Source organism: Pteropus vampyrus, unplaced genomic scaffold, assembly GCF_000151845.1.
Source record: "Pteropus vampyrus isolate Shadow unplaced genomic scaffold, Pvam_2.0 Scaffold23, whole genome shotgun sequence".
In the NCBI taxonomy this organism is placed as follows: Eukaryota; Metazoa; Chordata; class Mammalia; order Chiroptera; family Pteropodidae; genus Pteropus; species Pteropus vampyrus.
The window spans coordinates 648,171-661,444 of NW_011888804.1; the positions used below are offsets into that span (position 1 = coordinate 648,171).

The window sequence follows — 13,274 nt, forward strand, 5'->3', positions numbered from 1 at the left end:
AGGGACAGACACGGAGGCCACCGTGCACCGAGGGGGCCAGGGGGCAGTGTTGCGGGTGTGGGCACCTACCTGGGTCTCCATTTCCTGCTTCTTCAGCTTAATGAGGGACAGGCCAGAGAAGTCCATGGTGTCTGTAGCCAGAGAGGGGGTAAGTGTCTGGGCGCCTGCCCCACCCCCCAGCCACGACCAGGGCCCCGGCACTCACCTCTTTCTTCGATCTGCTCCTGGCCGGACTTCGTGGAGGCCACCACGTTGGCAGCCATCTCGTTGACCGTGCGCGAACACTCCTGCAGGCGGCTCAGGTTGGGGCTGTGCTTGTCGGCCTTCACCTGGGGGAGCGTGGGGGAGAGTCAGGGCGGGCTGGGATCGCCCCCATCCCTTGGTCCCCCAGCCACATGCAGCGTGTCCACCACAGCCAGGAGCTGAGGAGCCGCAGGCGAGCCGAGCCGATCCCGGGGCCTCACCTTGGAGGCTGCCACCAGCTGGGCCGTGCTGGCTGCGATCTCGTGGGAGCAGACAATAAGCTCCTCGTACTTGCCTGTGTGAAGCACCACCTTGTCAGCTGACTCCCTGGGGACAGAGTTGGGCAGGGCCTGGGTCTCTAACCCCATGGAGAGCTGGGCCATTCCCACACTCCCTCCCCAGACCCCGAGCATCACACTCCCTGCTGCCCCTCCACCTGGGGTGACATACACCAGCTGCGTGGCTCCCCAGCCCACAGCCTTGGAGGCAGAGATGAGGCCTTCTGTCCAGCGTGAGTTCTTGGCGTAAAATTCCTGCTGCGTGGCTGCCCCCTAGTGGTGACAAGAGGGAAGGGCAGGGCCGGACAGTCAATGACATCACCTGCAGCAAGGGATGCTCTCGGGGCCCCTTCTCCCCTCTGCCTGATTCCCAGGCACACGGTGTGCACTGCGGGGGGGGTCTCTCATCACTGGCACTTCAGGTGTCTCACGTCCAGCTTAAGCCACAGGGTGGAGCGGTCTGGGATGACGAGGACCCTGCAGTCATGTCCCCTCCAGGAACTGATCCTTGCTGCTGGCCCAGCTGTGTGGCCTGCCCGACAGGGAACGACCCCACCTGCAGGCCCAGCTCACCCTGCCACTCTCCACGATCTCCTTCTGCAGGCTGGTGGATGTTGTCACCAGGAGCCGAATGGCCTGCCAAGACCGAGACATACGTCACTCTTGGGGTGGCCATCCCAGCTGCAGAGCCCGCCCGCCTCTGGGGCCCCAGCTGGCCGCTCACCTTCATCAGGTCTGTGCAGGAGTTGAGGATCCTGTGGGAGGGAGCAGGGGAAAGAGAGGAGTGTGCAGTGTGGCCCCGGAAGCCACAGGGATGGTCAGGGAGCGGCCTGGCCTCTGTGTGGACAACCATGGGGCCTGACACTGGGTGTTTGGCAATGTGGCCCCAAAAGGCGGATGCACCTGCTCCCCATCCTTCCTGTACAGCTGAGCGGCCGGGAGGGCAGAAGCCCTGCACCTGGGAGGCCGGGGGAACCCGCCTCGTCCCGGGGGCAGAAGTGCGCTCACCTCTCGTTCACCTCCAGTTTCACCCCGGAGCTGGCGTGGCGGGCCTGGTTCATCATGTCCTGCACCAGGGACAGAGCTGTGAGCAGGCTGGGGGGTGCCGGCATGAGAGGAAGGGGGATGCCAGACCTCTAGGGACAGCTACCGAGCCAGGGAGGGGAGGCCTCGTCTGTCCTTTACATGGAGACCGAGTGCTGAGGTGGGGACAACCTGCACTCAGCCTGCCCAGCCCCCAGGGCTCCTTCAGGAGCTGGAGGGTCCCCCGTGCTGTCCTCACCTCGATCCTCCGTACAGCGTCCTCGATGGCTGCAGATGTGGCTGCCATCTCCTTGTCCACCATGGCCCCAAGCTCCTCCTGACGCACATCCAGACTCTTGGGCTTCAGTTCCTGGAAGAGGAAGGCATCCAACAGTCAGACGGGGTACACATGACCCCCAACGACCCTGCAGGGAGCCTGGGAAAGAGGCTGGGGCAGCAGGGCTCTGGGGCCTGGGGGTGGGTGCCCTGTCCCGCCCCATATCCCACAGACGTCCCCCAGCAGAGACTGGCCCACGATTGGTGCCACGGCTGCACAGCTCACCTGGCCCAGCTGAAGGATGCCCTGCAGTGGGGGCCGCACCAGGCCGGGCTGGGCCTGTAGCAGAGCCTGTGGATCCTGCAGTCGCCCCATGAGCTCCAGTGCCTGCGCCCCACACTCCCTGCAGGCGTCGACCAGGCCTGGGGGGAGAGGGCCGTGGGAGCCAGCGCCTGAGAGCCTGGAGGAAGCCCTGACACGCGCCCCAGCCCTGGGTTTGAGGCCAGGGCCTGTCTGCAGGCCCCCACCTTTCCCTGGTCCACCACGAGCACCCCGTGACACCAGCCCGGGGCCCACTTACGGTCAGCAGGGTCGGTGGGGGCCAGGTGGGAGGTGGCACCACCGTTGACGATGGTGTCCGCAGCCAGGTGGGAGAAGTGTGTCAGGGCTGCCACCAGGACAGAGGCGTCTGGGGGAGAGGAGAGCAAGGGGACCCTGACGCTGCCGCCCCCGAGTGAGTCCCGGTCGGTGCCTTTCGGCAGGCGGCATTTCCTGTGCCCGGCAAGCCCGAGGCAGGCACCCAGGGCCCCGTTCACGGATGAGGGGAGGACGGCTCAGGGGAGAAGGCGCCAGGCCAAGGTCATAAAGCTAGAAAGCAGCCGAGCAGGAACCAAACCCAGGTCTGGGACTCAGGTGGGCACGGGGGAGCACAAGGCAGGAGAAAGTCACAGCCAACGGAACCAGCACTCGACCACCAGTGGCCTCTGCCTGCCCAGTCCTGTCCCCTGCACTCACCTGACCTGGAGGCCAGGTACTGGGCATGGCCCTTTTCCAAGGCACTCACAGCGTCCAGGGCCGCCTGGGCCCTGCTCACCAGGTAGTCTGCAAGCACAGGGGGAAGGGGTGAGGGGTGGAGTCTGGCTTCCCCAGGGCGGGGTGAGCACCACCCTGCCAGGCAGGGCGGGAAGGAGGCGGCCTGAGCACCTGCGAGGGCAGCCCTACCTGGGGAGCTGGTGCAGCGCAGGTGCAGGGGGTCGTCCAGCTTGCCCACGGCGTCCTGCAGGATGCGCTCAGCCTCGGCCGCGGTGCGCCGGAGCACGGCGAACTGCTCGTCCAGGAGCCTCTGCCGCAGCCCCTGCTCCTGAGACTCCTGAGAGGGGAGGAGCGGTTTAGGGACCCCGCCCGGGGCAGCCCCTTGGCGCCAGTCTGGACCCAGCTGGGGCCCTCGCTGGGTTGGAGGTCGAAGGACAGGCCCGCTCCACCCCAGGGATTGTGGCACCTTCAGGAGTAGAGCAGACAGCTGAGCAAAGAGATAAAACCCCATTAAAATAAAAGGTAGCCAGAGGATCTGAACAGGCATTTCTCCCAAGATACACAAAAAACGATGGATGGACACGTAGGATGCTCAAGGTCATCAGCCATCAGGGATGGGCGCATAACAACCACGATGAGCATCCCCCACCAGGATGGCTAAGACAGCCAGCCAGCAAGAAGCGTTGGTGAGGGGGTGGGGAAACTGGAACCCCCTCCATTGGGGGGGAGGAAAAACCGAGCGGCTGCTTTGGAAAATGCCTCGGCCGCTCCTCCGAAAGTGAAACGGAGCTAAACATCCAAGGGAAACAAAATCACGTCCACACACGACGTGCACGGATTTTCACAGCAGCACCGTCCACGACAGAAAGTGGAACCACCCAAATGCTCATCAACCGAGGACAAGCAAAAGGTGGCCCGGAGGCCTGGAGCGCTGGGGGCACGTGGGGGCCCGTGGGGGCCCGGAGCGCTGCCACACGGGCGGACCTGGACGACGCACGCCGAGGGGAAGAGGCCAGCCACACACACGGTCCTGTCTATGAAACGTCCAAAGCAGGGACACCCACAGAGACGGGACGGGGGTCAGAGGCCGCAGGGGCTGGGGGAGGGGGGCGCAGACAGACTGTTCATGGGGGCGGGGGTTTGTCCTCGGAGTGGTGAGAATGTTCTGGAACTACAAGATGGACGCACGGCCCTGTGAACACACTAAGACCCATGGGCTCGTGCAGTCTGAACGGACTGTCTGCAGCCCAGCTGTCGCATGGGGCGGGGGGACAGGGGCACTACCTTGTCCGCCAGCCGCCCCTGCAGCGCGTCCCTCTCCCGGGAGCTGCGCTGCTGCTCCTGGCTCAGCGCCGCCTCCTTCTCCCGCACCAGGCTCTGGGCCACCTGCAGGTCGGCCTCCCGCTGCCGCACGGTGCTGCTCAGTGCGTCCTTCTCTGCTCTCAGCGAGTCCAGCCTCGAGCTCAGCTCTGAGCCGCTCTGTGAAGCCCTGGGCGTGAGCAGGGTGTCCAGGGGCCCGCCCGCCCCTCATTCCCCCTTAGGGCCCGTCTTCATCAACCCCCTTAGACCCTGAACTTCCCATTTCCTGCGTGTCCCCTGTGTACTGGGTCAGAGCAGCCCCCCCAGGAACCCCTGAACCAACCCAGTGGCATCTAGGCATGGCCCAGTTCCTGGGAAAGAGGACCCTAACTCCTGCCCCGTCCGATGCCAGGTGCCCCCACACCCACCTGCTCCGTGTGGCTCAGGGCCTCCTGCACGCGCACCAGCTCTCCAACCTTGGCCTCCAGCTCCCTCCTGAGCTTCTCTAGCTGGTCGCTCTGCTCTTCCAGCTGGGGCAGGATGGACAGTGTCATGGGGACGGTGTGTCATGAGGACCGTGTGTCATAGCAACCGTGTGTCATGGCGACCGTGTGTCACAGGAACAATGGGACCGGGGACACGGTGGGACCGGGGACACGGTGGGGCCGGGGGCACGGTGGGGCCGGGGGACTCCAGAGCCAGGGCCCTGTGCGCACAGGGACGCACCTTCATCTCAGACTCCCGTTTCGCCTGCTCCATCTGGAAGGCCAGCTGCTCCTTCACCCGCGACACCTCCTCCTGGCTCTGCTGCTTGGCCGTCAGCTGCCTGGCCGTGTCTGCGTTCTGCACAGGCAGACGAGGGCGCAGTCAGGCACTGCTGCTGAGGGTGCCCCGCCCACCAGCGCTGCCCCCTGGGGCGAGGCCCGACCTTCCTGAGCAGCTCGGCGTGCGTGGCCACGAGCTTGCTGTGCTGCTCCTTCAGCTTGCTGTAGCGTGCCTCTGTGGCACTGGCCTTCTCTGCGGGTGAGAGGTGAGGCCGTGACCCCCAAGCACAGTGGGGCACCCCACCAGGGGACCGGGCCCTCCCGCCGGGCACGGCCCCCGCCGTCCCCAAACACACTCTCGGCCTCGGCCTCACGCAGGCCCTGCTTCCGCTCGCCCTCCTGCTGGGCGGCCCGCAGCTGGGCCAGCTCGTGGCGGAGCTGCTCGTTGTCCACCAGCGCCTTCTGCTTCTGCTTCCGCTGCTCCTCCAGCTCGGCCTCCAGCGTGTTCACCTGGCCCTTCAGCTGGGTGATGTACCGCTGGGCCTGTGGCGGCAGAAAGGACAGGGACGTGGGGACCCTGCACTGCCTGCGTGCAGGTGGGTGCGGCCCACCCCCCGCCCCTCACCTCCAGCTTGATCTTCTCCAGCTCAGCACGCAGCGTCTCCACCTCTCTCTTCAAGGTCTCGATCTGTAGGTCCCTGGGGACAGAGGTCAGGCAGGGCTTTCTGAGGCCCGCACAGTCCTGGCACTCGAGTTCAGACAACCAGGAAAATCAGAGGACCCAGCGCAGGAACCGACGGGCTCATCGGAGGCCTCTGGGACTTGGGTGCCTCGTGTTCGTGTCCCCCACCCGACCACAGCTCCGTGAAGGCCATTCCCAGCCCCCTCCACGGTTGGCACCCTGGGCCCTCACCTGTCGTCCTTCATGGAGCCGTTGGGGGGTCCAAACGTCTGTTCAAAGAGGTCGGCCACCACCTGCCACAGTGAAACATGATGACCCCCGCTCCAGGCCAGGGGAGGGCGGGAGGGAGGTCCAGCCAGCCCCAGCCAGGGAGAGGGGCCGCTCACCGCTGGCTCCCCGGCGGGGGGGCCCGTGCCGATCTCGATGAGGTTTTCCGGCTCCTCGTCCTCGGCGGTCTCCTCAGGGATCACCACCACCGGCTTGATGTGCTCAGCCAGCGCTGAGGCCCGCAGGAAATTGGGAGGCCCCTGTGGAGGCCACGGTGGGAGCTGCTCAGTGGCCCCCCAAGGAGTCTTCCCTCTGCTGCCCCCAGAGTCCACCTGGGGACCTGCTAGGCAGCCGGGGGCGTCGAAGGGCACGGGGGCCAGAGGGGGAACCGGGGCTGCGGCCTGGCCGGTACCTCGGGCAGTCGAGGGATCTGGATGAGCCGCTTGAAGTAGAGCATGTCCGAGGCTCTGCGGAAGAAGTTCCTGAGGCTGTGGGGACAGGTGCAGGACGTCACGAGGGAGCCAGGCCCACGGAGCCAGGCGCCTCCGGGCAGCCCCGCCCCACTGGTACCTGTGAAACTGCTCATGGAACCGGTCCCTGTGGCCTTGCAGGGTGTCCGCCGGGAGACCTGGGGGCAGCACAGGCTTAACGCGCGTCCCCTCTGCTCTCTGCTCGGTGGCTATGGGGACTTCACATTCTCTCCCTCCCGTCCCCTCCCACTCCTCCACGTTCTAGAAACTGTCACAGGTCAGAGATCGCTGCCACCTGGCCGGGTCCCTGCTGGGGGTGTGCTGAGCAAGGGAAGGAACCGTGAGCGGGACAGGCGGCCCCCTGACCACAGCAAACCCTGGGGCGCACTGTAAAGTCACGTTAGACCTGGGGCGCACTGTAAAGTCACGTTAGACCCGAGTTTGCCCTGTGCTAACATTCGACAGCTCGTATGCCCTAGGCCAGCAGGTCTCAAAGTGGGGCCCGGGACGAGACCCTTCCTGAACACTCCGGAGACACAGTGCTCTTTCGCACGGGTCCCGGCCAGTGCGCGTGGCATGAGACACAGCATCAGGCTGGGTGCAGAGGCGGCGGGCGGCCCCGCTCCCAGGCCGGGCCTTCGAGAGATCGGCAAACACGTACAACTACGGCCCTCTTCTCCCTGAGTCTTTGTTCTAGAAAACTGACTTTGTAACGAGGATGTTATTTATGGTAATGGGTAACGAGCTTATCATGGTTACTTCTAACTAATTTCTTGATGTTACAGTACATGCTGGTCAATATAAGCTGCATAAACACAGCCCGCTGGGGCTCTAGAGGGACCTTGGGGCAGGGGGTGGGGGTGGCCGGCGGTGGGAGGGCTGGGGACTCACAGGAGTGCAGCTTGAACATGAGCTTGACCGTGTAGTGGTAGAGGTGGCTGCAGTCCTGGATGACCTGGATTAGGGGCGCCAGGCGACACTGGCCTGAAGACATCTGGGACACAGCGATGGCTGTGTTGAGCTGCCGGAAAACTGCACAGGAGAGTGGCAGGAGGAGGGTTAGGAGCGTGGAGGGCCGGGAGACGCAGGCGCTGAGCCGGCCCTGGTGGCAGCCTGAGTGTGGAACGCAGCTGAGCGCAGGCCCCACGCCATCACCTCACGGCGTCATCACAGCACCCTGGGGTGACAGCATGGGTGGCCTGCTTCACCACCCCCAGCCATGCAGTGGGGCTCGACCCCAGGTCCTCGAACACCAGCACGCTCCGTGGATGGGGGTCCCGTGTGCTATGGCTGCCCCGACCGAGGCCCAGCGCCCCCTCAAGCTAGAGTGACAGCAAGGTCACGCAAAGTAACCCCACCCGCTGGCCCAGCGTTTCCTGAGAGCCTCACGGGGCAGTTCTGGGACAAGTGGTGGCAGCAGCAAGGTCGAGAGTCAGGACTGGGCTCTGCAAACCCAGGCGACCTCAAACCTCACTGGACCCAGGGTCGATCGCCCCTGCCCCTAACGGTCAAGCCTCCGTCAGAGCAACCGAGGAGGGAACGGGACACACGGGGCTGCCTCCCCCGGCGGGCCTCTCGTCTGTGCAGGGAACGGCGGCGATGGGCAGGCAGCACACCGGGCCGGCAGAGCCGCCGGGGCACCCGCACGGGACACTGGTCCGGAACGGCGGGCCCCCAGCTCCGGGTCCTCCCCTCGCCTCGCCCGGGCTGGCCCATTTGCGAACCTCCACGGGAACACAAGAACGCCCGGGACGGAAGGGGTGGCAAAGGAAGAACTAAGTGCCGTCCCTCATCTTCTTCAAACTTAATTTTAATTACGCATTGTGTCAAGCACATTTTCCTTGTAAAAAAAATCAAAATGCACATGAAGTACTATTTTGTTTTTTTTTTGAGACAGCCATTTCTCCACTGAGGGGCGCTCAAGACATTCCCCCATCTTTGGCTGCTACAAACGGAGAGGCAGGAGCCTCCACACAGCAGGGAAATCGCACGGCCACCCATGGGCCCCTCCTCTGTGCTTCGTTAAGACGTCAGTGTCTCGGAGCTGGGGCACCGCCCCTGGGCCTTCTCCACCTTCCCTCATGGGGACCACTGCCCGCCCACACTCGGCCCCCACCCCACAAAGCAGCACAGGGGAGGACACCGTAGGACTCAGCTCCTGCCTGGTATACACAGGCTGGCAGCCACACCCCTGGGCACCTGCCCGCTGCTCCCTGGTCAGGTCCGGGGCGGGTGTCCCCAGGCTGCCCACTGGACCGCCCAGCCTCAGAGTCCAGGCCCGGGAAAGCCAGGAGGCTGCCCAGATCCACCTCCTTCTCACTCCTAATTTTCCCTTAAAAAGGCATTTGCTTCTCAACCTCCCATGAAAAGTGTGAGTCACCCACAAGTTATTCTGAAGCTGCCACCCAAAACAATCACCTCTGCAGCCCGGGAGGGGGAGCGCTGCGTGTCCCGGCCGGGGGCTGCCGGTTCCCGGGCTGGGAGGTCCCACATGACTCAGGGGCCTTTTACAGCAGAAAACGGGCAAGAGGGTCCAAAGTGGCCCTTCCCGGGGGAGCCTGGGCCGGGACCCTGAAGAGGCATCTCCCGGTGTCCCCCAACTTCCCGCCTTGGCAGGAAAGGTGGATTCACTTAGGGGAAGGAACGGCAGAGACTGTTCCCAGCAGGGGCCTGCCATCCTCTCTCCCGTGTTTCGGGGGCACCTGGAGGCCCCCATACCTATTTCTGGTGGGGGCATGGACCCCCGGGGCAGGTGCCTGTGAGCAGGGAAGTTAGGCGGACAGGCAGCAGGTACCAACCCCACGCCCTGGGGAATGACACCCGGGCGCCTCACCTGACTCAGAGAGCTTCAGCTCACAGTCCATGTAATCGAACATCTCCACGGTGAGCTGGAAGCTACGGCGGGAACAGGGACAGAAGGCTGAGCCACAGTGGTGGGGCGCGCCCCAGCCAGACCCCCAGGGGGAGGAGGGAACCGTTTACCAACACGCCGCTGCACAGGACGACAGTCCTGCAGCTCAAAGTGCCTGATCCCAAGCAAACCCCCTTTAGCTTTCGTCTCGTCTCCCGGGAACATCGCCTTCAGCCCCAGAGCCCCCCACATTCGGGAACCCGGGCACAGAAGACGAGGGACCAACAGGGCAACTGAGGGGGGAGAAGGGAGACGGGCCGGGCCACTCCCCCGTCCCGAGGGCCTCACATGTTGTTGACGTCAGTCCCAGCTGCCTTCTCCAGCACCTCGTCTGTCACCTCTAGGCCCGCGGGAAACTGGGGGTGCTGTGGAGAGGACACCCCCACTCAACTGCAGCCCATGTTGGCTCTGGCCCAGAACCAGGTCTAGCTTTTAAGGGAGGGGACGAGGCCGGAGAAGCCCCCAGACTGTGGAGCTGCCGTCTGCCCTGGGTACCGGCCGAGGCAGGGTGCCAGTGCCCGGAGACCAGGAGAGAGGACGCGACGTCCAGCAGGGCGGAGCCAAAGGCCAGGCCGAGCCCCGCGCCTGCGTCCCTGGGGATGCCTCAGGTGCCGACCTCCATGACGACCCAGCATCCCTCCCTTCACCTTGGGTCAAGGTCAGGGCAGGACAGAACCCACCCTCCTCTGTGGGAGTGGACGGATGAGCCCAGGGTCTCCCCAGCCCCACGACACCCCACCAAGGAGACTACCTTGAGGTGGAAGGAGACCTTGGTCAGCAAGAGCTTGGTGTAAACGCTCACCAGCTGCCCGTACCGGTCGTGCAGGTGGCCCTGCGGAGGGAGGGGCCGGGGTCAGGGTCGCTGCCCGGGAGCGTCCCGAGAACCCCACAGGACCCCGCATGCTGCAGCGCGGGCCAGGAAGCTGAGCTGACAAGCCGAGTGTCATCCCCCCACCCACCCACCCAGGCACTATTCCCTCAGCAGGCGCCGCTCCGCCCGCCAGAAGGCTGACTCCCTTCCCCAGGCCTCCGCCAATCCCCTCCAGCCTGCGGCTCTCCCTCCTGTTTGTTCAAATCTACTCCTTGTCATTCTCGCCAAGGAAACTCTTGTGATGAGAGCTCCTCGTCCCGGGCCACGGGCCAGTTCTGGGTTGGGACACTTTATTAAAATGCTGGCGGCGGCCGGGGAGGCACATTCTGACAGCCGCATGTCCACATCCTCCCAGCTGCCTCCTCCGTGGGGAGCTTGCTGAAAATACAGGTTTCCAGTCCCGAGAATCCAAAGCGGCTGGTGTGGGGGCGCCGGGAGTCGGTACCCCTCACACAGCTCTTGCCGCCACCAAGACGGCTGGACTCGGGTATTATCACATTCCCCGACCCACAGAGACTTACGGGCTGGTGACTTGTGGAGCTGGAGGGCCCCCTAGTTCCGCGTTTGGAACGTCCTGTACCAGGCTTTATAAAGCAAGGCTGCGACCCGACTCACGAGGCTCCTTCCCCGCCCCACGGCCTCCCCAAACAGCACTGCTCTAACTTCTGCTGTGAGAGAACAGGGTGCCGCCCTCGCTCAGCCCCGCGAGTGCCAGGGAACCCGAAGGCCAGGCTGGCCTCTGGACGGTGCGGCCTGCGAGGGGCCAGGGCGCCCGCCCCGCACCTACCCACAGATCTCCAACCTCCCGAATGTTGCTCCGATAGCGCTGGCAGTCGTGCAGCACCTGAGGCGCAGGGAGAACAGGGGAGCAAGATGAAGAACCCCGGGCCTTGCAGGAGGGGCCCCGACGCGTTTACGCCCTGTGAGCGGGGAGGGACAGGATGGAGGCCAGCAGGCGAGGCGGGCCAGCCCACCGCTAAGCGGGATGGGCAGGACAGTCTTTCATTTCAAAGGGACACTGCTCTCCCGCCCCCTGGAGTGCCGGCCTGCTCAGGTGGCAGCAGATGAAGGGCCCAGGCTCCCCAGGCCTCCTCCTGTCTTGAGAAGCATGCGGTGGCTAGAACAGGGGACCTGGCCCCCTCAGGACCAGCAGGCAGCGGCTACTCACATTGGGGTGCCCATCTCGAAGGATCTTGTGGAGGACATGGCAGAACTTCCAGCTGAGGATGGAGCTGCTGGGAAGTGGCAGACCGATGGCATAGGACCAGAAAGTAAAGGCCCCTTTTTCGTGATGAGTGCCCAGAATGATGCCTACTAGGGTCAAGGCCAAGTGCAGGAAGCAGACTCAAGTGTGGGGAAAGTCAGGGGGGCACTCGGTGACCCAGACACTCACCCCACAGCTGCTGCATGCCTTCCCCCCATCCTTCCACATCCGCCCCAGGTCACCAAGAGCTACGGTTTTCAGCCAAGGGCAAGACAAAGGCAAGATCATGCCCCTTGAATTCAACTGGACCCATAGCCTAAGAAAACAGATGGCATTCCCGCGACAACTCAGAGTCTCAGAGGAGCCGCGTGAGGCAAGCCAGGCTGGCCCAGGGTCACCGGACACAACTCATTAGTCAAAGGGCAGACTTCACAAAGCCCCAGGGGTCAGCTGCAGCGCCACGCTGCTCCCTCCCACACCACAGTCAGTGACCGTGCAGGGCAGGTGCACGTCCTCCCCACCCGGCCCTGCCTCTCCCAGGGCCCCAGAGGGGCAGAGGGCCCGCCGGGGGCAGCGAAGGATACGACGGGCATGCTTCTCCTTCACAGGGACCTCCTGGGAGTTGATGGCTTTGCTGATGCTGATGGCCTGGGAGGGAACAGAGGGAGCAGAGGTCAGAAGCCCACCAGGCAGCCTTCTTGGGGAACACCACCCCAGCGGGGCAAAGGGCAACACAGACAGGACCGGTTCTTCCCGCCAGACGTGGACACGAGCGGGGACAGGCGTTCTCTCAACCTACGTGAACCCCGCCTCTGAACTCACGTGCAGCTCAAAGCGCAGCTGGCGCCTGATCCACAAAGCCACCAGGAGCTCTCAGGGCTCTGGGAGACGAGGACGAAAGCTTGTGGAGGCAGAAGCCCCCCCTCCGGTCTACAATCTGCATGCACTCAGCTCTCCCCAGAAGGCGAGGCCCCCGGGCCCAGGGAAGCGGTCAGGCAGGGCGCCCGCGGCATGCTCTGGCCTGCCTCACCTCTGGAAGGAGCTGTCTGACCTGAGCCCTCACGACACTCCACGAACAGACAATAGTCATCCCCACCTTGCTGCGGCAGGGCCCGGAGAAATGACACAAACTCCCTCCCGGGTGCGGGCAAGTCAACTCAGCTCCCACACCCACCCCTCCCACCTATGCAGATGGCAACCGTGGCCCCCCTCAGGTGGCGGGGGGGGGGTCCTGTAGCACACCTGCTGCTGTCACTTGAGTCCTGAGCAAGCGGCAATCGCATCCTTGATGAAGGTCCCCTCCCATCGCCACCTGCTGGAGTCTTGTCTCATTCCCCAGCTCAATGCCTTCTCTTCCAAGAAGGCTTCCTGGATGTGACTGCTCCCTCACCAGGGAGACTTCCTGTCGTTTACTGTCATCTCCTGCCCCCTCACCCAGGAACGACCTCAGGCCCTGGGCTGACTTGTGGATGTTTTATTTCTCTACTGGGCACAGGTCTTATGAGCCTCACCCACCCACCCAGCACTGAGCTGGGGACATCGGTGTTTGTGGGCTGAGAAGAGCTGCCCGTGAGTGACACAATGGGGCCCTGACAAATGCAGACGCCTCTCCAGGCCAGCTGACGCTCCCAGGTCTCCCACAATTCCTTAGCCAGGGCCCACGCTGCCCTTCCCCCCACAGCCGGCCAAGGAGCTGTGCCCAGCAGAGCAGGGGTTCAAGATGCTGCATGCCAGGACACGAGCCCCACCACGCTGCGAATCAACAGGAAATACTTGCACTCGGACAGAAGCAAGGCCCCAGCAGTCCCTGGGCAGGGCCAGGGCCAGTGCTGGCACTTTCTCTCAGAGGCCCCCAAGCTCCCCGCCTCTGCATCTGAACAACAGTAGCTGCCCCGGCCGGCATGGAGGCCACCTCACTCGTTTACGGTCTATTGTGACCTGACCTTGGGCCTG

At 64.3% G+C, this 13,274-nt stretch overlaps 1 protein-coding gene across 1 annotated transcript in view; it reads right to left on the reverse strand.

The window, feature by feature from the left end:
• Positions 1 to 3: 3 nt before the first annotated feature.
• The window catches only part of HIP1R (huntingtin interacting protein 1 related), a gene marked incomplete at its 3' end in the record, with an annotated part of 18,821 nt that continues 5,550 nt past the window's right edge, over positions 4 to 13,274 (reverse strand). Inside the window, exons 3-31 of the mRNA XM_023528146.1 lie at positions 11,906 to 11,969; positions 11,286 to 11,428; positions 10,905 to 10,961; positions 9,998 to 10,078; positions 9,535 to 9,611; positions 9,169 to 9,230; positions 7,227 to 7,367; positions 6,436 to 6,493; positions 6,278 to 6,353; positions 5,985 to 6,125; positions 5,830 to 5,891; positions 5,542 to 5,614; positions 5,273 to 5,459; positions 5,081 to 5,169; positions 4,879 to 4,995; positions 4,581 to 4,682; positions 4,138 to 4,332; positions 3,043 to 3,190; positions 2,836 to 2,922; positions 2,402 to 2,509; positions 2,107 to 2,243; positions 1,804 to 1,914; positions 1,530 to 1,588; positions 1,246 to 1,276; positions 1,095 to 1,157; positions 694 to 794; positions 465 to 570; positions 206 to 329; positions 4 to 131 (exon numbers count right to left, since the gene is read on the reverse strand). Coding sequence (XP_023383914.1) covers positions 4 to 131; positions 206 to 329; positions 465 to 570; positions 694 to 794; positions 1,095 to 1,157; positions 1,246 to 1,276; positions 1,530 to 1,588; positions 1,804 to 1,914; positions 2,107 to 2,243; positions 2,402 to 2,509; positions 2,836 to 2,922; positions 3,043 to 3,190; positions 4,138 to 4,332; positions 4,581 to 4,682; positions 4,879 to 4,995; positions 5,081 to 5,169; positions 5,273 to 5,459; positions 5,542 to 5,614; positions 5,830 to 5,891; positions 5,985 to 6,125; positions 6,278 to 6,353; positions 6,436 to 6,493; positions 7,227 to 7,367; positions 9,169 to 9,230; positions 9,535 to 9,611; positions 9,998 to 10,078; positions 10,905 to 10,961; positions 11,286 to 11,428; positions 11,906 to 11,969 — 2,928 coding nt within the window. The remainder of the gene's footprint in view (positions 132 to 205; positions 330 to 464; positions 571 to 693; positions 795 to 1,094; positions 1,158 to 1,245; positions 1,277 to 1,529; positions 1,589 to 1,803; positions 1,915 to 2,106; positions 2,244 to 2,401; positions 2,510 to 2,835; positions 2,923 to 3,042; positions 3,191 to 4,137; positions 4,333 to 4,580; positions 4,683 to 4,878; positions 4,996 to 5,080; positions 5,170 to 5,272; positions 5,460 to 5,541; positions 5,615 to 5,829; positions 5,892 to 5,984; positions 6,126 to 6,277; positions 6,354 to 6,435; positions 6,494 to 7,226; positions 7,368 to 9,168; positions 9,231 to 9,534; positions 9,612 to 9,997; positions 10,079 to 10,904; positions 10,962 to 11,285; positions 11,429 to 11,905; positions 11,970 to 13,274) is intronic.